The 26,074-nt window shown below is 42.6% G+C and overlaps 1 protein-coding gene across 1 annotated transcript in view; it reads left to right on the forward strand.

The window, feature by feature from the left end:
- Window positions 1-21,890, forward strand: part of LOC140727262 (secretin receptor-like) — a 64,336-nt gene extending 42,446 nt beyond the window's left edge. The window contains exons 7-14 of the mRNA XM_073044524.1: window positions 598-730; window positions 7,618-7,768; window positions 7,903-7,963; window positions 9,764-9,833; window positions 10,671-10,762; window positions 16,501-16,639; window positions 21,541-21,582; window positions 21,705-21,890. Of these exons, the coding sequence (XP_072900625.1) occupies window positions 598-730; window positions 7,618-7,768; window positions 7,903-7,963; window positions 9,764-9,833; window positions 10,671-10,762; window positions 16,501-16,639; window positions 21,541-21,582; window positions 21,705-21,890 (874 nt within the window). The remainder of the gene's footprint in view (window positions 1-597; window positions 731-7,617; window positions 7,769-7,902; window positions 7,964-9,763; window positions 9,834-10,670; window positions 10,763-16,500; window positions 16,640-21,540; window positions 21,583-21,704) is intronic.
- The last annotated feature ends 4,184 nt before the right edge of the window (window positions 21,891-26,074 follow it).

Genomic DNA, 26,074 nt, shown 5'->3' on the forward strand with positions numbered 1-26,074 from the left:
CCTGACATTAGTAATGAAAAGAGGACAAGTGTCGGATGCTGAGAATCCTTAATGATGGATGTTGGTAATGGTATTAGTATATTTGTTTTTCATTCAGGATATTATACACACACACACACACACACACACACACACACACACACACACACACACACACACACACACACACACACACACACACACACACACACACACACCCCTCCCCCCCCCCCCCCCCAATGAAATAGGCCCTTCCAGCCCTTCTGGTCCTTTAAGCCACCCCATCCAGTAACCGTTGATTTAACTCTAACCCAATCCTCAGACAACTTACAATGACCAATTAACCTATTAACTGGTATGTCTTTGGGCTGGGGGAGGAAACCCATGCGGTTACAGGGAGACTGAACAAACTCCTTACAAACAGCGGTGGGAATTGAACCCGGGTCACTTGTACTGTAGAGCGTTATGCTGCTAGGCCCTGCTTTCTGCTGTCTGTTCCTTACTTGCAGGGTGATTTGGAACTGCTTGGGAAACGTACCATTATTTTATAAAATGTATAGAAAGACTGATGTTTAAACCATTTAATTTTGTACTCTGTTGTTTTTGGTATTTTTTTAGGAAACTTCATTGCACCAGGAATTACATTCACATGCATCTCTTTGTGTCACACATGCTCCGTGCAGTTTCCGTCTTCATAAAAGATAGCATCCTGTTTTCCAATAAGGAGGTTGATCATTGCAATGCTTACTCGGTAAATATTATGTAGCTTAACAAAAAATGACATCTCCTTGAAACCATTTGTGAAACTGCTCTCACAGGTCTCTGATGTCAGCAGAATGTCTTTTTAAATAATGAGTGAAAGCAACAAACCAGCACATTTCTACTAGTTCTGTTAATGCCATAGCTTGCAGCTTTATATCCTAGTTTGTCTCAGTAAAGTCACAAATTTCACAGAGAAATCATCTTCAATATGAGCTATTCTAAGGTGTCACAAACACGAGAAAGTCTGCAGATGCTAGAAATCCAGAGCAACACACACAAAATGCTGTAAGAGCACAGCAGGTCAGGCAGCATCTATGGAAATGAGTGAACAATTGACATTTCATCTTCCAAGATGTAACTGAACCAAAAATTGGATGCTAAGCAATCTGAGTTTAGGCCATTGTCTCCAGCATTTAAAATAGAATAGAATAGAATAGAACTTTATTGTCATTGCTCAAGTCAACGAGATTGTGGTGTTACTCCAGTCTGTGCAAAACAGATATTTACAATGCATGCAGTACAGCCTCATTGATAAATTAATAATTAAATACATAAAATCCCTATATTTACATGCAACAAGTGACATTGATAGTCCGTAACACTCAAAGGTCACTGGCAAGCTGGGGAGTGGCATTATTCAACTGCACAACAGCCCTCGGGAAGAAGGTGCATTTCAGTCTGTCTTGGTTGTAGGAATTCCCACTGAAGATCTGAGTAGAAACATGATGAGTGCCCCTGGAGGTTCCTATATCATTGTGGGGTTGGTACATGTTGCTCAATTATCCCATCTTCTAGCCCCACTTAACACAAGCATAATGTAAGGTTAATGGTAGTAGTGAATTCATGTGTTTTCATTCTAGTAGAAGCTAGAATCTTTTAGCCTTGCATCTTAAATCATACCTTCATACTCTGTGGGGCTACATCACACCTGGTGCAAAGATCAAAAAGTGTTAGACTACTTTCACTTCCTGTATGTTACGCCACTGGTGGCTATAGAGATCTTCTATCTCTGGTGTTCAGGACTTCCTTCAACGTGTCAGTATTCCTCTTGGTTTTCACTACTGTCAGTCACGCAAATTCCCAGGTAGAGACTCGGGAATACCGTCACACACAAATTTAGAAGGATTCTTCATTGCTATTTCCATAACAATTATGTTTGCCCAGTTAGCTCTGAGCTGAATCCCCAAACCTGGAGAACTGGTAGACCACACTTGGTCTGGCCACTGACCTTTGAACCATTTGGCATGGGTGACCCTACCGATATCCAAAGCATAAAGCCCTGACTACAGCCAGCTTAGCTCTCCAGGTCATTGGGGCATGCAACTCTCCAAACCACATCAAGGTTGTGGTCCTCTGGGAGGCTACTGTTTTTGCTGCATTGTATTTGGACATTAGATTACTAGTTGATACCCCAAATGTATTGTTATTCTTCCAAGACATAATCTTTTTACTGCATCTTACTTACATTAGTGGTAAAAGAATTACTTACTATGTGTCAGACGAGTGCCATTTGGCCCATAGAATCCCTGTTTGTTCCCAGCAAAACAATCCAATCAGGTTCATTCCCCTGCTCCCAACAGAGCAATCCCATCAGGTTCATTCCCCTGTTCCCAGCAGAGCAATCCCATTAGTTTCAGATTCAGTTTATTGTCATTTAGAAACCACAAATGCAATGCAGTTAAAAAATGAGACAACGTTCCCTCAGAATGATATCACAAAAGCATATGACAAAACAGACTACACCAGAAAATCCATGTAACATTTGGCAATCCCCAATCCAGAGTCCGGAGAGGCTGCTGCGTATTAATATCGCGCTAACGTCTAGCGCGTTCCCCGGAAAGGAGCTTCAAATCCACCAGACAAAACAAGACCAAGAACTAAAGCTACAAGACCTGCACAAAACCACATAATTACAACATATAGTTACAATGGTGCAAACAATAGCATAATTGATATAAAACAGACTATGGGCACAGTAAAAATAGTCCAAGATGTTAAAGGACTGTAAGTTCAAAAGAAATCACCGCAGTTTCCACAAGTCCCCAGGGTCCCGACAGACTCGTCATCCCATGCCGGCGGCAGAAGGGAATACCCCCGCTATGGACTTCAAGGCGCCGCCTGACTCAGCCTCGCAGACGCAGCACACAATGGAAGCTCCGTCGAAACCAGCCTCACAGACGCAGCACACACCGAAAGCGACCTGAGTCCGTCGAACCTCCGAGCCGACGACCATCTCCTCCAGCACAGCTTATCCGAGCACCATCCTCTGCCAAGCGTATTAAGACGGCCCCGCCAACGACCATTGGCAACTCGGCCCCGAGGACTGGGGGCCTGTTCTTCCCAGCAGAGTCATGCACCTCACAGCAGCAGCAGCAATGAAGAAGGTCTTTCTGGAATTTCCTGATGTTTCTCCATGCTTCCATGTCCGTTTTCAATCGATTATGATTGCGCATGGCACCCCACTTCACAAATAACAAATAATCAGTTCCAGAGAGGGCGCTGCAAGCTGCGTCACACCGCCATCTTGGATCAAATATCAGGTTCATTCCCCTGTTCCCAGCAGAGCAATCCCATCAGGTTCATCCATCTTCCTCCAGCAGAGCAATCCCATCAGGTTCATTCCCCTGTTCCCAGCAGAGCAATCCCATCAGGTTCATCCATCTTCCTCCAGCAGAGCAATCCCATCAGGTTCATTCCCCTGTTCCCAGCAGAGCAATCCCATCAGGTTCATCCACCTTCCTCCAGCAGAGCAATCCCATCAGGTTCATTCCCCTGTTCCCAGCAGAGCAATCCCATCAGGTTCATCCATCTTCCTCCAGCAGAGCAATCTCATCAGGTTCATCCACCTTCCTCCAGCAGAGCAATCTCATCAGGTTCATTCTCCTTATTCCCTCTTATTTCCATCTTACTTCCCTGTTTCTCTGCAATTTTTTTCCCACGTGCTCATTGACCCCTTGAATCTTTTCTGCCACTATCTGATATTTGTGGAGCAATACAGAGTAGACAGTTAACCAGAGTGGAGCCCCATGCTATCGTGGGGAGAAGGTGCAAAATCCAGTGAAACAGCACCCAGTGTCAGTATTGAGCCATGTGTCCCATCCGTGAGCCAGCAGCATCAACTACTGATCCATCATGCCGTCCAACTAAATACCGTGCCAACGTGCTGCTCAAAAAAATTAGATTCAAGATTCGAAGATTCAAAGTACATTTATTATCAAAGTATGCATGCGTATACAACCCTGAGATTCATCTTCCCACAGACAGACACGAAACAAAGCAAAACCATGGGACAACACACACAAAATGCTGGTGGAACACAGCAGGCCAGGCAGCATCTATAGGGAGAAGCGCTGTCGACGTTTCGGGCCGAGACCCTTCGTCAGGACTAACCGAAAGGAAAGATAGTAAGAGATTTGAAAGTAGTGGGGGGAGAGGGAAATGCAAAATGATAGGAGAAGACCGGAGGGGGTGGGATGAAGCTAAGAGCTGGAAAGGTGATTGGCGAAAGTGATACAGAGCTGGAGAAGGGAAAGGATCATGGGGACGGGAGGCCTCAGGAGAAAGAAAGAGGGGGAGGGGAAAGCACCAGAGGGAGATGGAGAACAGACAAACAACTAAATATGTCAGGGATGGGGTAAGAAGGGGAGGAGGGGCATTAACGGAAGTTAGAGAAGTCAATGTGCATGCCATCAGGTTGGAGGCTACCCAGCCGGTATATAAGATGTTGTTCCTCCAACCTGAGTTTGGATTCATTTTGACAGTAGAGGAGGCCATGGATAGACATATCAGAATGGGAACGGGATGTGGAATTAAAATGTGAGGCCACTGGGAGATCCTGCATCCTCTGGCGGACCGAGCGTAGGTGTTCAGCGAAACGGTCTCCCAGTCTGCGTCGGGTCTCACCAATATATAAAAGGCCACACCGGGAGCACTGAACGCAGTATACCACACCAGCCGACTCACAGGTGAAGTGTCGCCTCACCTGGAAGGACTGTCTGGGGCCCTGAATGGTGGTGAGGGAGGAAGTGTAAGGGCAGGTGTAGCACTTGTTCTGTTTACAAGGATAAGTGCCAGGAGGGAGATCGGTGGGAAGGGATGGGGGGGACGATTGGACAAGGGAGTCGCGTAGGGAGCGATCCCTGCAAAAAGCAGAAAGAGGGGGGGGCCCCTTTCTTGATCTTTCTGTCTCCATCTCTGGAGAAGGCCTATCTACTGATATCTACTATAAGCCTACAGACTCTCACAGCTACCTGGACTATTCCTCTTCCCACCCTGTCTCTTGCAAAAAGGCTATCCCCTTCTCACAGTTCCTCCATCTCCGCCGCATCTGCTCTCAGGATGAGGCTTTTCATTCCAGAACGAAGGAGATGTCTTCCTATTTTAAACAAAGGGGCTTCCCTTCTTCCACCATCAACTCTGCTCTCAAACGCATCTCTCCCATTTCCCACACATCTGCTCTCACCCCATCCTCCCGCCACCCCACTCGGGATAGGGTTCCCCTTGTCCTCACCTACCACCACACCAGCCTCCAGGTCCAACGTATAATTCTCCGTAACTTCCGCCACCTCCAACGGAATCCCACTACCAAGCACATTTCCCCCCCCTTTCTGCTTTTTGCAGGGATCACCCCTACGCGACTCCCTTGTCCACTCGTCCCCCCCATCCTTTCCCACCGATCTCCCTCCTGGCACTTATCCTTGTAAGCTGAATAAATGCTACACCTGCCCTTACACTTCCTCCCTCACCACCATTCAGGGCCCCAGACAGTCCTTCCAGGTGAGGCGACACTTCACCTGTGAGTCGGTTGGTGTGGAATACTGCGTCCGATGCTCCCGGTGTGGCCATTTATATATTGGTGAGACCGACGCAGACTGGGAGACCGTTTCGCTGAACACCTACGCTCGGTCCGCCAGAGAAAGCAGGATCTCCCAGTGGCCACACATTTTAATTCCACATCCCATTCCCATTCTGATATGTCTATCCATGGCCTCTCTATTGTCAAAATGAATCCACACTCAGGTTGGAGGAACAACAGCTTATATACGGCTGGGTAGTCTCCACCTGATGGCATGAACATTGACTTCTCTAACTTCCGTTAATGCCCCTCCTCCCCTTCTTACCCCATCCCTGACATATTTAGTTGTTTGTCTGTTCTCCATCTCCCTCTGGTGCTTCCCCCCCCCCCCCTTTTCTTTCTCCTGAGGCCTCCCGTCCCATGATCCTTTCCCTTCTCCAGCTCTGTATCACTTTCGCCAATCACCTTTCCAGCTCTTAGCTTCACCCCACCCCCCTCCGGTCTTCTCCTATCATTTTGCATTTCCCACCACTTTCAGATCTCTTACTATCTTTCCTTTCAGTTAGTCCTGACGAAGGGTCTCGGCCCGAAACGTCGACAGTGCTTCTCCCTATAGATGCTGCCTGGCCTGCTGTGTTCCACCAGCACTTTGTGTGTGTTGTTGTTTGAATTTCCAGCATCTGCAGATTTCCTCTTGTTTGATCCTATACTCAATGCTCTGATTTATAAAGGCCAACATACCAAAAGCTTTCTTCACCACCCTATCCACATGAGATTCCACCTTCAGGGAACAATGCACCATTATTCCTAGATCACTCTGTTCTACTGCATTCTTCAATGCCCTACCATTTACCATGTATGTCCTATTTGGATTATTCCTACCAAAATGTAGCACCTCACGGGGATCAGCATTAAATTCCATCTGCCAACGTTCAGCCCACTCTTCTAACTGGCCTAAATCTCTCTGCAAACTTTGAAAACCTACTTCATTATCCACAATGCCACCTACCTTAGTATCATCTGCATACTTACTAATCCAATTTACCACCCCATCATCCAGATCATTAATGTATATGACAAACAACATTGGACCCAATACAGATCCCTGAGGCACACCACTAGTCACCGGCCTCCAACCTGACAAACAGTTATCCACCACTACTCTCTGGCATCTCCCATCCAGCCACTGTTGAATCCATTTTACTACTTCAATATTAATACCTAACAATTGAACCTTCCTAACTAACCTTCCATGCGGAACCTTGTCAAAGGCCTTACTGAAGTCCATATAGACAACATCCACTGCTTTACCCTCATCAACTTTCCTCATAGCCTCTTCAAAAAATTCAATAAGATTTGTCAAACATGACCTTCCACGCACAAATCCATGTTGACTGTTCCTAATCAGACCCTGTCTATCCAGATAATTATGTAAACCATCTCTAAGAATACTTTCCATTAATTTACCCGCCACTGACATCAAACTGACAGGCCTATAATTGCTAGGTTTACTCTTAGAACCCTTTTTAAACAATGGAACCACATGAGCAATACGCCAATCCTCCGGCACCATCCCCGTTTCTAATGACATCTGAAATATTTCTGTCAGAGCCCCTGCTATTTCTACACTAACCTCCCTCAAGGTCTTGGGGAATATCCTGTCAGGACCCGGAGATTTATCCACTTTTATATTCCTGAAAAGCGCCAGTACTTCCTCCTCTTTGGTTGTGATACAAATAGATACTTTGATTATAAAGAGCAATGCAGACACTGTGCTGGAGGGGCTCAGCAGGTCAGGCAGCACCTGTGCGTGGGAATGAACAGTCGATATTTCAGGCCAAGATCCTTCATCAGGACATAATAGATGTTCTTTGAACTTTTAATTGCTCTGTGAATGAAAATCAAAAACTGAAAGCATTAACAAATCAGAAGATGCTAAAAAAAATCAGTCAAGAGGTCAGCTAGCATCCGGAGAAAGAGAAACAGGGTGAACATTTCAGGTTAAAATCCCTCATCAGGCACCAGGTTAACTCAGGAATTAACTTGCGATTTACTCTGTTTTCTGTTTGCTCCATTTCCAGGTTGAATGCAAATTTGCGATCATTTTCTTTCAATGCTGTACTATGGCTAACTTTAGCTGGTTGCTTGTGGAAGCACTGTTTCTGCACACACTCTTGGTGGTATCTGCATATCCGCAGAAGTATTTCAGGCTGTTCATTATTCTAGGATGGGGTAAGTTACCCTTTAAGAACTAAATTAAATTTTTGTGTTCACTTGCACTGTTTTTTTTTGGAATATCTTGTCCATTTTTCCTGAATCCAATGACGCTATTTGATCTGTTGATTCTTTTATCATCTCATCTTCAGGTGCCCCACCACTTTTCATTCTACCTTGGGCAATTATGAGAAGGTTTTATGAAAACATTGGGTAAGCTCTGTTTCCATGATAAATAAAAAGCTATCCTTGAAGAACAAATATTGCAGGAAATTTCAAAGCTTTTATTAGATGGCACAAATGGATGATATTGTTGTAAATATTAGACATGACTAAGAAAAAATTAGGGTAAATGATGTGTTAAACCTTCAAATGTATCAAAAGCTGTAATGTCATTTATTAATTATTAACATTATAGTTGTTGTCCGTCACGTCCTATGCAGGAGAATGTTTAAAGTGGAAAAACAGTTGCATTGGGCAGTCCCACTCTCTTGACCGTAGTAGTCCAGGTTCAGTAGTACAAAGAAGCATCATAAACCGGGGTCTTCCTTGGTTGTAGTGGATGACCATGACATCTTCTATACCTTGTCATGCCTCTCGCTCTCCGTAGAGCGTTGCAGAACCACTTCCTTAGCCATTGGACCTCACAGTAGATCTCATCCACTCAGTCCACCAGACCTGATTTCACATGCTAGGAGGAGCATGTCCCTAACTCTGTAGGATAAGAGGTCTGCTGGTCTACCCTCACCTGGTTCAGCTCGCCTGTTAACGCAGTGTAACAGGGTGTGGTCACTGTCGCAAGCAAAACAGTTACAGGTGAGAGCTGAATATCTGGTGGGGACCAAAGGTGAGTGAGCTGCCCTAGAATGAGCATGACAAGCCCCTTCACCAGAGATGCTACCCCTCCCTGGACACCCAGTACATCCCAAATATTAAGTACGTAGTGCTATATATCCACTGCCCCCACAGTGCTTATGTTCAAAGCTATGCAGTGAGTTAAACACCTTCTCAGAAATCACCCATGAAGGGCTACAGGGATAAAGCTGGGGCTGTGAGGGGAAATAGATCAGCCATGATGAAATGACGGAGCAGACTCGATGCTCAATACCCTCACTTGGAGTACTGTGCTCAGTTCTGGCCACCTCACCACAGGAAGGATGTGTAAACCATAGAAAGGGTGCAGAGGAGATTTACAAGGATGTTGCCTGGATTGGGGAGCATGCCTTATGAGAATAGGTTGAATGAACTTGGCCTTTTCTCCTTGGTGCGATGGAGGATGAGAGGTGACCTGATAGAGGTGTACAAGATGCTGAGAGGCATTGATCGTGTGGATAGTCAGAGACTTCTCCCCAGGGCTGAAATGTTTGCCACAAGAGGACACAAGTTTAGGGTGCTGGGGAGTAGGTACAGAGGAGATGTCAGGGGTAGGTTTTTTACGCAGAAAGTGGGGAGTGTGTGGAATGGTCTGCCGACGACAGTGGTGGAGGCGGATACGATAGGGTCCTTTAAGAGACTCTTAGATAGGTACATGGAGCTTAGAAAAATAGAGGGCTATGGGTAAGCCTAGTAATTTCTAAGGTAGGGACATGTTTGGCACAACTTTGTGGGCCGAAGGGCCTGTATTGTGCTGTGGGTTTTCTATGTTTCTATGTGTCAATGGGCCAAATGGCCTATTTCTGCTCCTATATCTTATGGTATATGGCGTACTCTCCAGGCCACTAGTAATGAAAATCTGCTGTTCTGGCCCATTTCGACAATTGTTCTTTAGTGCCTTCAGAAAACATAATTCTGTTTATATAATTTAGTTTTGAAAATATCTTATCCAGCTTTGTGTGTGTTGTGTGGCAATTACTAAGGAGACCAAAAGTAAAGTGAAATCTAATCATATGTAAATTTAACATGACTGTAGGTGTGGTACTTAATCCAGTAGTTTATTCTAAGTCACATACATTGTTCATCTATTTTTTTCATGAGAAGCAACACTATGTTAAAACATTTTTGCTTAATCCACAGCTGCTGGGATATTAATTCAAATGAATTCATATGGTGGATTATTAAGGGACCTATAATTTTATCTATTTTTGTAAGTATTCTCCAATTTAAAAAAAAATATTCTGAGTTGGGGTAAAATACTAGTTGAAATAACATATTTTAAACTTAAGTAACATTCAGCAATTTGCTGTCTAGTGTGGGCTGGAGCAGCTCACTTTCAAGCTCAGTTACACAGTCGAAGGGCAATTAGGGATGGGTAATGAATGCCACCTTGCCAGTGGCACCCAGACACCGGGGGAACTACAGTGGGACAGCTGGTAGAGCTGCTTCCTCGCGGTGACAGGGGCCCAGTTTCAATTCTGACCCTGGATGCAGTTCATGTGGAGTTTGCAGGTTATCCCTGTGACCACGTGAGGATGCTCCGGTTTTCTCCACACATCCTAAAGACTTGTGGGTTGATAGGTTAATTGTCAAATCAAATCAAATCAAGTTAAATTACGGATAGAGCCGAATGAAATAGGGCCAAGATGCAAAACGTACACAGCGCTTTCAAAATGGTGAACAAAAAAAAATCAAGTAAACAAAAACACATATATAGTGCAAGACCTTAAGCGATATGTTCCTCAAATTGATGGTATAGTAACCAGGTACCCAGAAGTGTGAAGGAGCACGTAACCCAGCCTGTCATTCCACCGATTGAGCACTAGAGGGCAGCACAGATGGTTTTCCACGGTGAATTGCCCTCATGTTGTATAGGTGAGTGATAGAATATGGGGGAAAAGTGGGGGGGGGGGGGGGGGGGGAGGAGATTTGATTAAATGTGGACAGAAGAAAATGGGATTACTGTAGATTTAGTGGAAATGGATGATTCATAGTCAATGCCCATTCAGTCCATGAGTGATGTTTACTTTTTTTTCCTGTCTTGCAGATCAGCTTTGTGCTCTTTGTTCACATCATTAGCATATTAATAAAAAAGCTAAAAGCACCTGAAGTTGTGAGGAATGAGTTTAACCAATACAAGTAAGCCTCTTTATGGTAAATGCAAAATTTCCCCTGTCTGTGGGAAGTCACGAATACTCCCCAACAGTGTGAGAAGATCTATACCACAGCATCGTCCTATCTCTGATTTAATATGTTACTTTGTTTCATAACCTGTATCATGGTCTCTGAAGTGATGAAATATATAGATAGATAGATAGATAGATAGATAGATAGATACTTTATTCATCCCCATGGGGAAATTCAACATTTTTTCCAATGTCCCATATAAAGATTGGGAGGTAGGGTGGAGATACATCTCTACCAAAGGAGGTGTAAGGTGCTCCTTCCCTCCGCTAGCCTGCGGGTGAGGTGTTGCATCTGTTTAGCCCTCCCCACCCCACCCCCCCCCCCACCCCCGACCCCCAGATCAGGATCATGTGAAGCCATGAGAGCAGATGGTGGATGGCCATATGTGCAGCTGGCACATATCACAAGTCCTGGTAATACCACCACTGATGCCTGGCAGACAATCTCTGAAAAGTATTGATAATGGCTGGGGTCACCCATCTTGTAAAGACACTGCCCAGAAGACAATGGCAAACCTCTTCTGTAGAAAAATTTACCAAAAAAAGTCATTGTCATGGAAAAACCACAGTCATTTCTCCAGTGCATTACAGTGGAGTAAAGGGAACTACAGAGGCATGAGAGAGGAGCTGGCCAGTTGATTGGAAGAGAACATTAGCAGAGACGATGGCAGAACATCAATGGCTGGAGTTTCTGACAGCAATTCAGAAGGTGCAGCAAAATTGATGAAATATTCTAAGAACAGGATCACAACCATAGCTGACAAGGGTAGTTAAAGGCAACATAAAAGCAAAAGAGAGGGCATATGATAAAGCAAAAATTAGTGGGAAGGAATTGGGAAACTTCTAATAAACAACACAAGGTGTCGAAAAAAGCCATAATGAGAGAAAAGTTGAAATCTGAAGGTAAGCTATCCAATAATATAAAAGAGGATACAAAATATATGAAGAGTAAAAGAGAGACTAGAGTGGGTATCGGACCACTGGAAAATGATGTTGGAGAGTAGTAATGGGGACAAAGAAATGGGGGAAGAGCTTATTGAGTGGTTTGGATCAGGATCAGGATCAGGAATATCAGAAATGTGAGAGTGTGGGGGGGCAGAAGTGAGTGCCATCACTATTACAGGGGGCAGAAGTGAGTGCCATCACTTACCGAGGAGAAGGTGCTTGGGAAGCTGAAAGATCTGAAGGTAGATAAGTCATCTGGACCAGGTGGACTACACCCCAGGGTTCTGAAAGAGGTGGGTGGAGAGATGTGTAGGTGTTAGCAATGGTCTTTCAAGAAACACTAGGTTCTGGAATGGTTGCTGAGGACTGGAACATTGCAAATGTCATTCACTCTTCAAGAAGGGAAAGAGGCAGAAGAAATGAAATTATAGGCCAGTTAGCCGGGCCTCAGAGTTGGCAAAAATATTGCAATTTATTATTAAAGGAAGAATTTTTGGGGTACTTGGAGCCATATAATAAAATAGGCTAAAGTCAGCATGGTTTTCTAAAGAGGAAATATTGCCTGATAGATCTTTTGGAATTCTTAGAGGAAATAACAGGCAGGAGAGTCAGTGGATGTTGTTTGTTTGGATTTTCAGAAGACTTTTGACAAAGTGCCACACATGAGGCTGCTTAAAAAATGTTATGGGAAAGGTACTAAAATGGGTAGAAGATTGGCTGATTGGCAGGAGGGAAAGAGTCAGAATAAAGGGGCCTTTTTGGTTAGCTGCTGCTGACTAATGTTGTGCTGCAGGTGTTGGTGATAAGACTGCTTCTTTTCTGGTTGTAAGTCGATGATGTGGAAGAAGGAACTAATGGCTCTGTGGTCAAGTTTGCAGATGGTACGAAGATAAGTGGAGGTACAGGTAGTTTTGAGGAAGTAAAAAGGATATAAAAGGACTTCAACAGATTAGAAGAATGGGCAAAGAATTGGCAGATGGATTATAGTGTAGGGAAGTGTATGATCATACACTTTGGCAGGAGTAATGGCATGGACTATTTTCTAAACAGGGAGAAAATCCAAAAATCAGAGGTACAAAAGGACTTGGGAGTCCTCGTGAAAATTTCCCTAAAGGTTAACTTGCAGGTTGAGTCAGTGCTAAGGAAAGCAAATGCAATGTTAACATTCATTTCGAGAGGACTAGAATACAAAAACAACAATGTAATGCTGAGGCTTAATAAGGCATTGGTTGGACTGCATTTGGAGTATTGTGAACAGTTTGGGATCCCTTATCCAAGAAAAGATGTGCTGGCATTGAAGAAAGTCCAGAAGACGTTCACAAGAATGATCTGAGGAAAGAAAGGATTGACATATGAGGATTGTTTGATTGCTCTGGGCTGTACGCGCTGGAGTTTAGAAGAATGGGAGGGAACTCACTGAAACCTATTGAATATTGAAAGGTCTGGATAAGAGTGGATGTGGAGAGGATGTTTCCTATAGAGGGGGACTCTAGGACCAGAGGGAACAGCCTCAGAATAGAGGGACATCCATTTAGAACAGAGATGAGGAAAATTTTCTTTAGCCTGAGGGTGGTAAATCTCTGGAATTCATTGCCACAAACAGCTGTGCAGGCCAAGTCATTGATTATACTTAAAATGGAGGTTGATAGATTCTTGATTAATTAGGATGTCAAAGGTTATGGGGAGAAGACAGGAGAATGGAGTTGGAAGGGATAATAAATCAGCCAAGATGGAATGGCATAGCAGGACTTGATGGGCTGAATGGCTCATTCTGCTCCTAGGTCCGGATCATTTTATTCATGTTTGCATTTCACTGTGAACGTGGATAATCTTTATAAAGAATGATGAAAATAATGATGTAATTAACGAAGTAATAGCAGGAAGAGACAACCAGCTCTTATCTCCTCTTCTAGATCAGTTCCCTATTGCCCTGAACCACCCCCTCCCCCGGATCTTACAAAAATCTATCTACTTCCTTTTTAAATACTATCAACAATCTAGAGTCCACTGCCCTCTGGGACAGAGGATTCCCAAAGTACATCATTGTCTGCAAGAAGTTCTTGCATGCATCAGTTTTAAATCTCTCACTTTTTCTTAAACATATCGAAAGAATTACAAAGTGCATTGAAATAAAGTTAGCACTGGGGTCATCAATAATCAGAAAGATTATTTTGCACAGAAGAGTGTCTTGTTTCACTTGCTGTTTCTATAGTGTGCTTATTAGCAGTCTTTTTCCAGAAGCATGATGTATGATGCAAAATCGATGTACTAGACATTATAGAATGGAAGAAACATTCAGGCTTCCATGCACAAACTATATTTCTATTACACTTGCAAACTTACTTCTTTTCCTATTCTCTATATTGTTGATTATTTTGACTGATGCTAAAAGTGCGGAGTAGTACACGTTTACTATATAATTATCTCCTTGTTCTTGTATCCCTTGTATTTATCTGAAAAGCAGTAATCATGTACTTCCTCTTTCAGCTTCATTAGCTTACCTACCTAAATCCCTAGATGTCTCCTCTTCTCCTTCTCAAACAGCAGAGTTAGGGTCTATCATATTACGAGCACTGTCTTCAGGGTTCCTTTACCTAACGCTTCCTAATCAAATCTGGGTCATTACATAACACCGAGTCCGGGATTACCTTTCCCCTAATGTGGTCAACCACAAGCTGCTTTAAAGCCATTTCACTGGCATTCTACACATTCACTCTCTTGAGATCCAGCACCAACCTGATTTTCCCAATCTAGCTCCATAATGAAATCCCAATGACTATCATACCATTGTCCTTTGACATGCCTTTTGTATCTCCCGTTGTAATCTGTGGTCCACATGTGGTTACTTTTGGGGGCATGAATATAACTCCCATCGGGGTCTGTTTCCTTTGTTTCTTAAAACTTTACCTGCAAGGACTCTATATCTTCAGATCCTGTGTCACCTCTTTTGTAATGATTTGATTTCATATTTTGCCAACAGAGTAATGCTGCCCCCTCTGCCTATTTGCCCGTCCTTTCGATGCACTGTGTTGCTTGGGTGTTAAACTCCCAGCTACGATCTTCTTTCAGCCAGGACTCAGAGATACCCACAACATCACACCTGCCAATCTCCAACAACACTACAAAACCAGCTACTGTAGTCCCTGGACTGCGTGCATTCAAATGGAACACCTTCAGTCCCTTTCTGACTGTAGATCTCTGTTGTACTTCACCTCATCCCACTGACTGCAGTTTCGCCTGCCCTTCCTCTCAGTCTCACTTCACATTGCAACTGCCCTATCACTCCAGTTCCTATCCCCCGCAAAATTAGTTTAAACACCCCTCAACAGCTCTAACAAACCTGTTCGCAAGGATATTCATCCCCCATGGATTCAGGTGTAAACCAACCTTCTTGTACAGGTCATACTTTCCAGAGAATAGATCCCAATGATCCAGAAACATGGGACCTGGATCCTTGCAGCAACTCTTGAACCACATCTTAATTTGCCAAACCATCCTATTCTTACCCTCACTGGCACACGGCGCAGGCAGCCATCCGGAGATTGCCAACCTGGAGGCCCTGCTTTTCAGCTTCCTACCTAACTCCTTATATTCTCTCTTTAGGACCTCCTCCCTTTTCCTGCCTACAGTATATCATTAGTACCAATCTGTACCATGATGTCCAACTGTTCACCCTCCCCCATTAGCAAGCCATGGACCTGACCTTGGCACCTGCGAGGTAGCATATCATCCGGGTTTCCCTTGCATTTCCACAGAATCTGCTTTCTGTTCCTCTAACTATGGAATCCCCCATCATTACTGAGTCACAGAGCCAGACTCAGTGCCAGAGACCTGGACACTGTGTGGCTTCCCCCTTTGTAGGTTATTCCACCCAAAAAAATTCTCCAAAGCAATATACTCATTATTGAGGGGAGCGGCCGCAGGGCTACTCTGCACTGACTGCCTATTCGCTTTTTCTTGCCTGACAATCCCCAGGAACGAGCCTCCTGTAAATAAGGGGTGACCATTTCCCTATAGCTCTTATCTATACCCTCCTCATTTTCCCACGTGAGCTGAAGGTCATTGAGCTACAGCTGTAGTTCCTTAACACAGTCTAAGGAGCTGAACTCAATGCACTTCACGTAGATATAGTTATCAGGGGGATTGGACGTGTCCCAAAGTTCCCATATCTTACACAGGGAACATAACACTACCTCCACATCCATTCTCAGCACTAACAGAAAAGAAAAACTTGCTAGAAGCTTTCTTACTTACTTACTTAGAAAGTAACCACCTGTACTTGCCTAAGTCTGTTCTCACCAAAACCAGACCACTCTAACAATGCCCCAGACGCACAACGGCTTTTTATTGACCCATGGCTGATTGCCGCCACCAAGAAAAAAGCTGAACAGCACCAAGGCTCTTTCTAAACCTCTCGCATCATCATCGACGAGTGACCTCACACGCTGATCTCCACATGCCGAGAAAATAACATCATAATCCAAGTCATTTCTGAAAATTATAGTAAGATATTCAAGTACAAATGATCAAGGTAACATTCTTTTCCCAATTCCTATTTGATGGAATTGACACCATAAGGGCTAAGTTGCCTCACAATGTTAGGAAATTAACAGAGGTGTGCAAAAAAATTACTACATCTGTTACTTGAATCATTCAGGTTTTCCACTTAGAAGTGAAAAACCATTCAGAAATATAAGAATCAGTTGTATTTTAACACATTTTGTATGTTGCATTTGTTATTTCTAGGAGACTTGCAAAGTCAACTTTCTTGTTAATCCCCTTGTTTGGAATCCACTATATAATTTTTGCGTTTTTCCCGGATAAGGAAAGCAACTTTGCAACAGATACACAAATAGGCTTCGATCTCTTTTTTGGATCATTTCAGGTATTTACTTGAATAAACCTTGGAATTAGTGGTTAATCATTTAATATATTATTATTCCAGTGGAATAATATTTTGTAACAATAATTTTTGCACACAAGCTGATGATTCTCAAAGTGCAATAACATAGAGACAGAGAGCACTACAGCTCAGAAACAGGTTCTTCAGCCCATCTAGTCCATCGTGGCTGTTATTCTGCCTAGTCCCTTCTACCCATACCTGGACCATAGCCCTCCATGCCCCTCCCATCCCTGTAATTATCCAAACTTCTCTTAAGTATTGCAGTCAAACTAGCAACCACACTTCTGCTGGCAGTTTGTTTCCCACTTTCACCACCCTCTGAGTGAAGAAACTCCCCCTCATTTCCCCTTAAATATTTTACCTATCACCCTAAACCTGTGACCCCTAGTTCTAGTCTCACCCAACCTGAGGGGAAAAGGTCTGCATAAACTTAGCCTTCATAATTTAGTGTACCTCTATCAAAACTCCCTTTATTATCCTCCCCTCCAGGGGAAAACGAGTCAGGATCAGAATCAGCTTTAATATCATCTGCATACATTGCAGCAGTACAAATGCAATACATAATAATAAAAAACACAAATTATATTAAGAAATATATAAAGAAACTAGATTAAATAGTGCAAAAGAGCAAAGAAAAGGAAAAGCAGTGAAGTAGTGTACATAGTGTCCATTCAAAAATCTGTTGGTGGTGGGGAAGAAGCTGTTGCTAAAATATTGAGTGTGTGTCTTCAGGCTCCTATGCCTCCTCCTTGATTGTAGCAATGAGAAGAGGGCATGTCCTGGGTGATGGATCTCCTTAGTAATGGATGCCACCTTTCTGAGGCATCACCTTTTGACATTGTCCTTGATCAGGAGGAGGCCAGTGTCCATGATTGAGCTGGCTGAGTTACCAACTTTTTGCAGCTTTTTCCAATCCTGTGCAGTGGACCCTCCATAACAATGATCCAACGAATTAGAATGCTCTCTACGGTATTTCTGTAAAGATTTACAAGAGTCTGGTATGGAGGGACCGCTGCACAGGATTGGAATAAGCTGCAGAAATTTATAAACTCAGTCAGCTCTATCACGAGCTCCAAGTTCAAAATTCAATGTAAATTTATTATCAAAATATATATACAGTGCCTAAAAAAAGAATTCCCCACCTTGGAAGTTTTCACGTTTTATTGTTTTACAACTTTGAATCTCAGGAGATTTAATTTGGCTTTTTTGACACTGATCAACAGAAAAAGCCCCTTCCATGTCAACATGAAAACAGATCTCTACAAAGTGATCTAAATTAATTACAAATATAAAGCACAAAATAATTGTTTGCATAAGTATTCACCCCCTTCAAGTCAGTATTCAGTAGATGCACTTTTGGTAGCAATTACAGCCTTGAGTCTGTGTGGATAGGTCTCTGATCAGCTTTGCACATCTGGACACTGCAATTTTTCCCCATTCTTCTTTACAAAACTGCTCAAGCTCTGTCAGATTGCATGGGGATCGTGTGTGAACAGCCCTTTTCAAGCCCAGCCATAAATTCTCAATTGGATTGAAGTCTGGACTCCGACTTGGCCACTGAGGACATTAACTTTGTTGTTTTTAAGCCATTCCTGTGTAGCTTTGGCTTTATGCTTGGGGATATTTTCTTGCTGGAAAACAAATCTCATAAATTTCAGTTCTCTTGCAGACTGCATCAGGTTTTCCTCCCTGTATTTTGCTGCATTCATTTTACCCTCTACCTTCACAGGCCTTCCATTGCCTGCTGCAGTGATGCACCCTCCACAGCATGATGCAGCCACCACCATACTTCACACTAGGGATGGTGTGTTTTTGATGACTTGCAGTGTTTGGCTTATGCCAAACACAGCATTTAGCCTGATGGCTAAAAAGCTTAATTTTGGTTTCATCAGACCATAGAACCTTCTTCCAGCTGACTTCAGAGTCTCCCACAAGCCTTCTGGCAAACTCTAGCTGAGATTTCATGTGAGTGTTTTTTAACAGTGACTTTCTCTTTGCCACTCTCCCATAACGCTGTGACTGGTGAAGCACCCGGGCAACAGTTGTTGTATGTGCAGTCTCTCCCATCTCAGCCACTGAAGCTTGTAACACCTCCAGAGTTGTCATAGGCTTCTTGCTGGCCTCCCTCACTAGTCCCCTTCTTGCAAAGTCACTCAGTGTTTGAGGATGGCCTGCATTAGGCAGATTTACAGCTGTGCCATATTCTTTCCATTTCTTGATGATTGACTTAACTGCACTCCAAGTGATGTTCAGTGACTTGGAAATTTTCTTGTATCAATCCCCTGACTTGTGGTTTTCAATAAGCTTTTCGTGAAGTTGCTTGGAGTGTTCTTTTGTCTTCATAGTGTAGATTTTGCCAGGCTATTCACTCACCAGCAGTTGGGCCTTCCAGATACAGGTGTATTCTTACTACAATCAATTGAAACACCTTGACTGTGCAGAGGTGTCCAAAAACACATCTCCTTGAAACTAATTATGTGACTTCTAAAACCAAATGGCTGCACTATTGATGATTTGGTGTGCCATATTAAAGGGGTGGGTGGGGAATACTTATGCAAACAATTATTTTGCGTTTTATATTTATAATTAACTTAGATCATTTTCTAGAGATCTGTTTTCACTTTGACACAAGAGTCTTTTTCTGCTGATTGGTGACAAAAAAGTCAAATTAAATCCACTGTGATTAGACGTTGTAAAACAATAAAACATGAAATCTTCCAAGGGCGGGTGAATACTTTCTATAGGCACTGTATGTCACCATATAGTGTACTACCCTGAGATTCATTTCCTTGTGACGTTCACAGTAAATAAAAAAACACAATAAAATCAATGACAAACTGCACACAACAGGACAGACAAAAAAGCCAGTGTGCAAAGAACAACAAACTGTGCAAATATAAAAAGAAAAATAAATAAATAAATTGCCACTTGACATATGAGATGGCTTTCTGGAGATCATACCAGGAGCTCGTGTATTTTACTTGGTCACCAGACCAGACTGGCCATCAAAGATTGCAGATCTCATGGTTCATACAGGGCTTCTGGTTGGGGAAAGGCTCTGAATACTGTAATATTGTGGGGACACACTCCTCTGCAGCATGTTTTTTTTTATAAAGTCCATGACAACTGTGATGTATTGGTTCAGATTCCCCGGTGAGTTTTTGGGCACAGCCCAGTCCACCAACTCAAAGCGATCCCAGAACTGCTCCTCTGCTTCCCATGACCACATCTTTGTTGTCTTTATCTCTGGAGCCTTGCCCTTTAGACACTACCTGGTTGCAGGTAGTAAGAGGACAGCCAAGTGATCAGATTTCCTGTTTCTGAAGTAGCTTCATTGACTCACATATTTTGGTCTTGCCCTTATTTGCAAAATTATTGGAAAGATATTTTCGGTATTATTTCAACAGTTCTGAATATCAAATTGCAACCGTATCCTATTACTGCAATTTTCGGTTTACCAATGGTGGATAATATTTGTTTATCCCCCTCAGCTTGACGGATGATTGCATTTGTTACATTAATGGCTAGATGATCTATCCTATTGAACTGGAAAGAAATTAATCCTCCAACTATATTTCAGTGGTTTTCTCAAACTATCTCCTGTTTGAGCTTAGAAAAAATTAGAAGTGTTGTCTTTGATTCTTCAGTTAAATTTGAAGAAACTTGGAGACCATTTATCCAACATTTTCATATCAGTTAAACTGACTTTTCCTAAACCCTGCTTATATTATCCTTAATTATGATGGAGGTGCGGAGTCATTGACGCTACTGTGAACATTCAACAGAATGCAATGGCCCATGTTGGTTAGGTTTTTTTTTTCTTTTTTGGGTTTTTTTTTCTTTTTATTTGCTCTCTTTTTTTGTAATTACTATGAGTTTGGGAGGTTATTATATATGGATTATCATTTATCTGAATGTACACTTAACCTATTAATTATGTACTTTCAAACTCTCTGTATTCATGTTTCATTTATGTTTGTTTAAAATTAATAAAAAGATTTTTTAAAAAGATTTCCCGAAATGTGGTCTAGACATAGAATGGAAGGCATTCCTTAACATAGTATTGCCAACCCTTTAACGTGGTTATTCCTTAACGTAGTATTGCAGTCCCTTTTATGTGGTCATCCTTCAGTTCTACCCATATAGCTTCAATAGACAAGCCCTCCAGTTTGTCCTGTCTGAGTACTGCCGTGACATTTTCCCTGATGAGTAATGCTTTAAAGTCCCCTCCCTATCATGTCTAAAACAACAGAACATTGATCTGCCAGTCCTGTCCATCCTATCAGATTACCTGACAAATTGATTCAGAAGTTACTTATTTATTTTCTGCCTGTTACGCCGCTGATGTTTCTTGGCAGCAGTGAAGGGTGGTTTCTGGTGGTGTTCAGTGCTTCCTTCACTGTGTCAGTAGCTTCCTCTCGGTTTTCACTGCTGACAGTCATGCGACTCTTGGGTGAAAACTCGGGAATACTCTCACACTGAGATGTAAAAGGATTCTTCATTGCTCTTTCCATAACAACTTTTCTAACCAGTGACTGTTGTTAGCCCTGAGCTGAACCCCTGAACCGGGAGGACCAGTGGACCCCACTTAGTCTGTCCTCTACCCTTTGAACTGTTAGGCATGGGTGAACCTTCCAAGAGCCAAAGCATAAAGACCTGACTCCAGCCAGCAGAGCTCTCTGGGTCATTGAGGCACTCAAGTCTCCAAACCATGACAAGGTTGTGGTCCTCTTGGAGGATTTTGGAGGTACATGAAGGAAACTTATTCCATTCCAGTTAAAAATAATTGCAGATTAAGATTATTTCAAGTATTTTGTAGATGAATATGTGTATCAATGAGAATATATCTCAAACCATTAATAAAGTTCATTTTTATCCCATAGGGCTCCACTGTTGCAGTCCTTTACTGTTTCCTTAATGGTGAAGTGAGTACCTTTAATAAACAATGCTTACTTATAAGTTACCCACAGTCAAAATCACTTCTTTCCGTAAAACAATCAACATGATTCTGCCTTCCTATCAATAAATTGTGACTATTTACACGTAGGTTCAAACTGAAATCAAAAGAAAATGGAGACGGTGGAAGCAGAAGAAATATTTTGCCACTGATTCACAAAACCGACACAGTTCCATAATGAACAGTGGAATGACTGGTGGAACACAGGTATCTCTGTTGACAAGTTCCATTTCCAAGGAACAAGAACTTGTTTTCCAGGAATCAAATGTTCTTTAAAGGAGCAAATGTGATATTGTAGTTCAAGTGATTTATTTAACTGTGAACAGTTTGAGAATAGATAATGCTACTGTTTGTAGATCTGATTCCAGGCTTGACAGTTCTACTCGGAAGTATAAACTGTCCCAAAATAGTTTATCTGGTGAGTCAGTGTTTGCGTTAAATGCTGATTAAGGATTGTTATTCTGATCAAGAAGGGCAAGACATTTCATACATGTGTGGATTATGTGTGACTATCCACATGTATATTTTGTATTCAAACAAGTTACATTCAATTTGTTCTATCCATTAGCTATACATTTAGGGAGCAAGTATTTTGTAAAGTATTGTTAAACTATTTTCCTGTCAAATTTTGTAATGTCGGAAACAGGGATTCCCAAAGTTTTTTAAGCTGTGGACCCCTACCGTTAACTGAGGGGTCCATGGACTCCAAGTTGGGAACCCTTGGTCAAAAATGTGTGTGGTTCCATGTTTTAGAAAAAGAGAGTCATAACAATAGCTCATTGATAATACCGCCTTTATCAACGTAGGGAAGCCTATGGGCTGGGATAAGTTGTGTAGACAAACAAAGCAAGAGGGAGATCCATCAGAACCAACCAGCGAGGATGAGAAAGACATGTTGGTCTGTCAACATCGAATGTAGCTGCTGCTAGTCCCCAGTGATGGTCCTCGTTCTCTGCAGTGGCTAGGACGCTGCCCTGAACCTCACATTTCAACGCCCAACACCAGACCTCACTGGCATCCTCTCCAGACTAATCCACAGCAATGTCATTTCAACCATTTCATCACTATGGGAGTCTCAAAGGAAGGGTGAGCCCTCAAGCAGGTTTCTAACATGGCTGTCCTGTTATTCTAACTATCTGTAATGCTATAGTGATATTTTTAACACTGATTTTAATACTCTCATTCTTGAAAACACTTCCTGAGTGATAAATAGTAGTAGGCCCTCTGTTGGTTGTGGTTGACCATGGATGTCCTAGCTGTCTTCACAAGCCCATGGAGAGCAGGCTCCCCTCTTCAGGCAGCTGATGGATCCAAAAGAACAGTTTGGCACCAGCAGTGTTGCAGGAGTTACCAGTCAGTGTTGAGCTCAACATCAGACTGCCTTAGGGACTCCAGCTCCGGATTTTTCCTCAGGGTTTACTCCGGAAGCCTTTCCCATGAGTGGGTATGGCCGCAAGGCAGCGGAGGCCTGAGAACAGTTTTCCTTCTCTTAGATGAACTGCCAACCACAGCTGATGAGCCCCATTTACCCAAAGCGACTGGTTTTAGGGTGCCAGTAACCTATCTTTGTCTCTTGTCCTGTCAGTAGAAATGGTTCCACTGGGCTTAGTAGCTAAGCCACACGTGAAGGTCAGGAGTTGGATATGGTTGTCAGAGGCTATTTGAGATGCTCCCCATTAGAGCATTTAATAAGTAGTAGGAGCTTGTCCACACAACCTCCCCCAGCTATGACAATCTTAAGACACTAGTAACTTGTAATTATAGATCTATCAAATATAACAGTAATTAAATGGGAGGAATCATTTTCATTTATTGATTTATTTTTCAGAATGTAGCCGTGCTGTGAAAGCCAGCATTTATTGCCTAATTCTATATTACCCTTCAGTAGGTGAGCAGCCACCTTAAATAACTGCAGTCCTTTTCACTCAGATACTCCCACACTACTTATAGGGAAGAGCGTTCCAGTAATTAGATACAGTTTTTGTGCGGGACTGGGAGGTGTACCTGCTAGTGATGGTGTTTTCATATGCGTGAAGCTCTTGTCCTTTTAGATAGTAAAAGTTATTGGTTTGGGAGTCGTTATCAGGGTTGCCTAAACAAGTATCTGCAGAAGTATTGTACACGATTATTCTTCATTAGCCAGGACATGAAAGGATATGGGAGAAGGCAGGAGAATGGGGCTGAGGGAAAAAGGGGACCAGCCATGATGAAATGGTAGTGCAGACTCGATGGGCCAAATGGTCTAATTCTGCTCCTACATCTTAGGGTCAACACAGCACCACCTGTTTGTCTTTCCCTGAGTAAAAGTGCACTCACCAACTCTATGCCATTCATGATCTTTTACACATCTACAAAGGTTCTCATACCCACCAAACTTACTCAAACAGTCCCTATAAACCAGGCCTGAGTCCTCGCGGCATTCTCGTAAAAGCCATCCAGCTGAGTCCTGGCAAGATTGTCCTTTTCCTTCACACAGTGCTAATGTGGCCATACAAACTTCCTAATGAATTATTGGTGAGGGTGTGGTTAAGGTGGGTGCTGGTAAAATTTTTGAAATTTGAATTACACAATACCAGATCTTAACTGAAATTTAATGTAGTAAAATACAGTCGCGTCCACTTTCGCCCGATGAATGTTAAATCAACATATTTTCTCCATGGTGAGAGGCAAGGAACTGGAGATAAGCAGGCAGCTTTAGCGATTAGAATCAAAAATATTTTAAAGGTCTTTTGGAATATTGGCTGTGTGATGAAGCCAGACTCTCATTGCAGTGTCAGTAATATTTCCCGTCAGAACTATTCCAAGACACTAATAGAATCAAACACACTCCAAGCACTACTTCATTTATAGGAAGAGAGTTTATAGTGGGAGCAAAGAATTTTTGAATGGAATTGACTTTATTTCTTACATCCTTCACATACATGAAGAGTATAAATCTTTACGTTATGTCTCCATCTAAATGTGCAATGTGTAATCATAGTGATTTATAATCATTTATAATAAACAAACCAGTCAGTGTAACATTGAAATACACTCAAATCAGTGAGAGTTAATCAGTCTGATGGCCTGGTGAAAGAAGCAATCCTGGAGCCTGTTGGTCCTGGCTTTTATGCTGCGGTACCGTTTCCCAGGTGGTAGCAGCTGGAATAGATTGTGGTTGGGGGTGACTCGGGTCCCCAATGATCCTTTGGGCCTTTTTTTCACATTTGTCTTTGTAAATGTCCTGAATCATGGGAAGTTCACAACCACAGATGCGCTGGGATGTCCGCAACACACTGTGCAGAATCCTGTGATTAAGGGAGGTACGGTTCCCATACCAGGCAGTGATGCAGCCAGTCAGGATGCTCCCAATTGTGCCCCTGTAGAAAGTTCTTAGGATTTGGGGGCCCATACCAAACTTCCTCAACTGTCTGAGGTGAAAGAGGCGCTGTTGTGCCTTTTTCACCACACAGCGGGTATAGACTATGTGAGGTCCTTGGTGATGTTGTTGCCGAGGAACTTAAAGCTGTTTACTCTCTCAACCCCAGATCCATTGATGTCAATAGGGGTGAGCCTGTCTCCATTCCTCCTGTAATCCACAACCAGCTCCTTTGTTTTTGCGACATTGAGGGAGAGGTTGTTTTCTTGACACCACTGTGTCAGAGAGATGACTTTCCTGTTGGCCACCTCGTTAATGTTTGAGATTAGGCCAATCAATGTAGTGCTGTCCACAAGTTTAATTAGCAGATTAGAGCTGTGGGTGGTGACATAGTCAAGGGTATACATGAAGTAAAAGAGGGGATTTCACAGCCCTGAGGGGCTCCTGTATTGAGAGCCAGAGGGGTGGAGGTGAGGGAGCCCACTCTTATCACCTGCTAGCGATCTGACAGGAGGTCCAGGAGGTGCAAATGAACAAGCTCTTTTCAAGTTATCATACGCCTTGGACCCCTATTTTAGGTAGATCTATTTCCAGTTAAAGTTTAACATAAAATATATTTTAGGTTTTTGTTTTAACACTGATGTAACATATCCTCATTGTAGCATTGGTGATGCTTAATCTATTTTTCCTTGTAGTTTCACATGATATACACAGTATGAGGTAACAGTAATTTGCAAGATATTAACTTTTTATGTCATTAACTATATTTTTATATAGTTAGTTATTCAAGATTTCCTTAAAATAATAGTCTGGAAGTCTGAGTAAAGTAACATTGAACAACAAATTTTTTCAAAAGAGTTGATTCCTCGGAATTTTCTTTTTGTTTATGATAGAATGCTTGAAGCTGAATACAAATATAATTTCAGACTACTTTTATCATGTGGGAATTTGGAGAAATAAGAAATTAACTTTTATGGCATATAATGCATTTAGTTGCATAACAGTGCTGACACCTTGCAATAGTTCAACCAAGCTAAACATGTTTTGTTGATGATTTTCATTTGTACTCAGTTTCTGAGGCTTCTCACTTAAGTGTCCAACA

Source organism: Hemitrygon akajei, chromosome 5 (genome assembly GCF_048418815.1).
Source record: "Hemitrygon akajei chromosome 5, sHemAka1.3, whole genome shotgun sequence".
NCBI lineage: Eukaryota > Metazoa > Chordata > Chondrichthyes > Myliobatiformes > Dasyatidae > Hemitrygon > Hemitrygon akajei.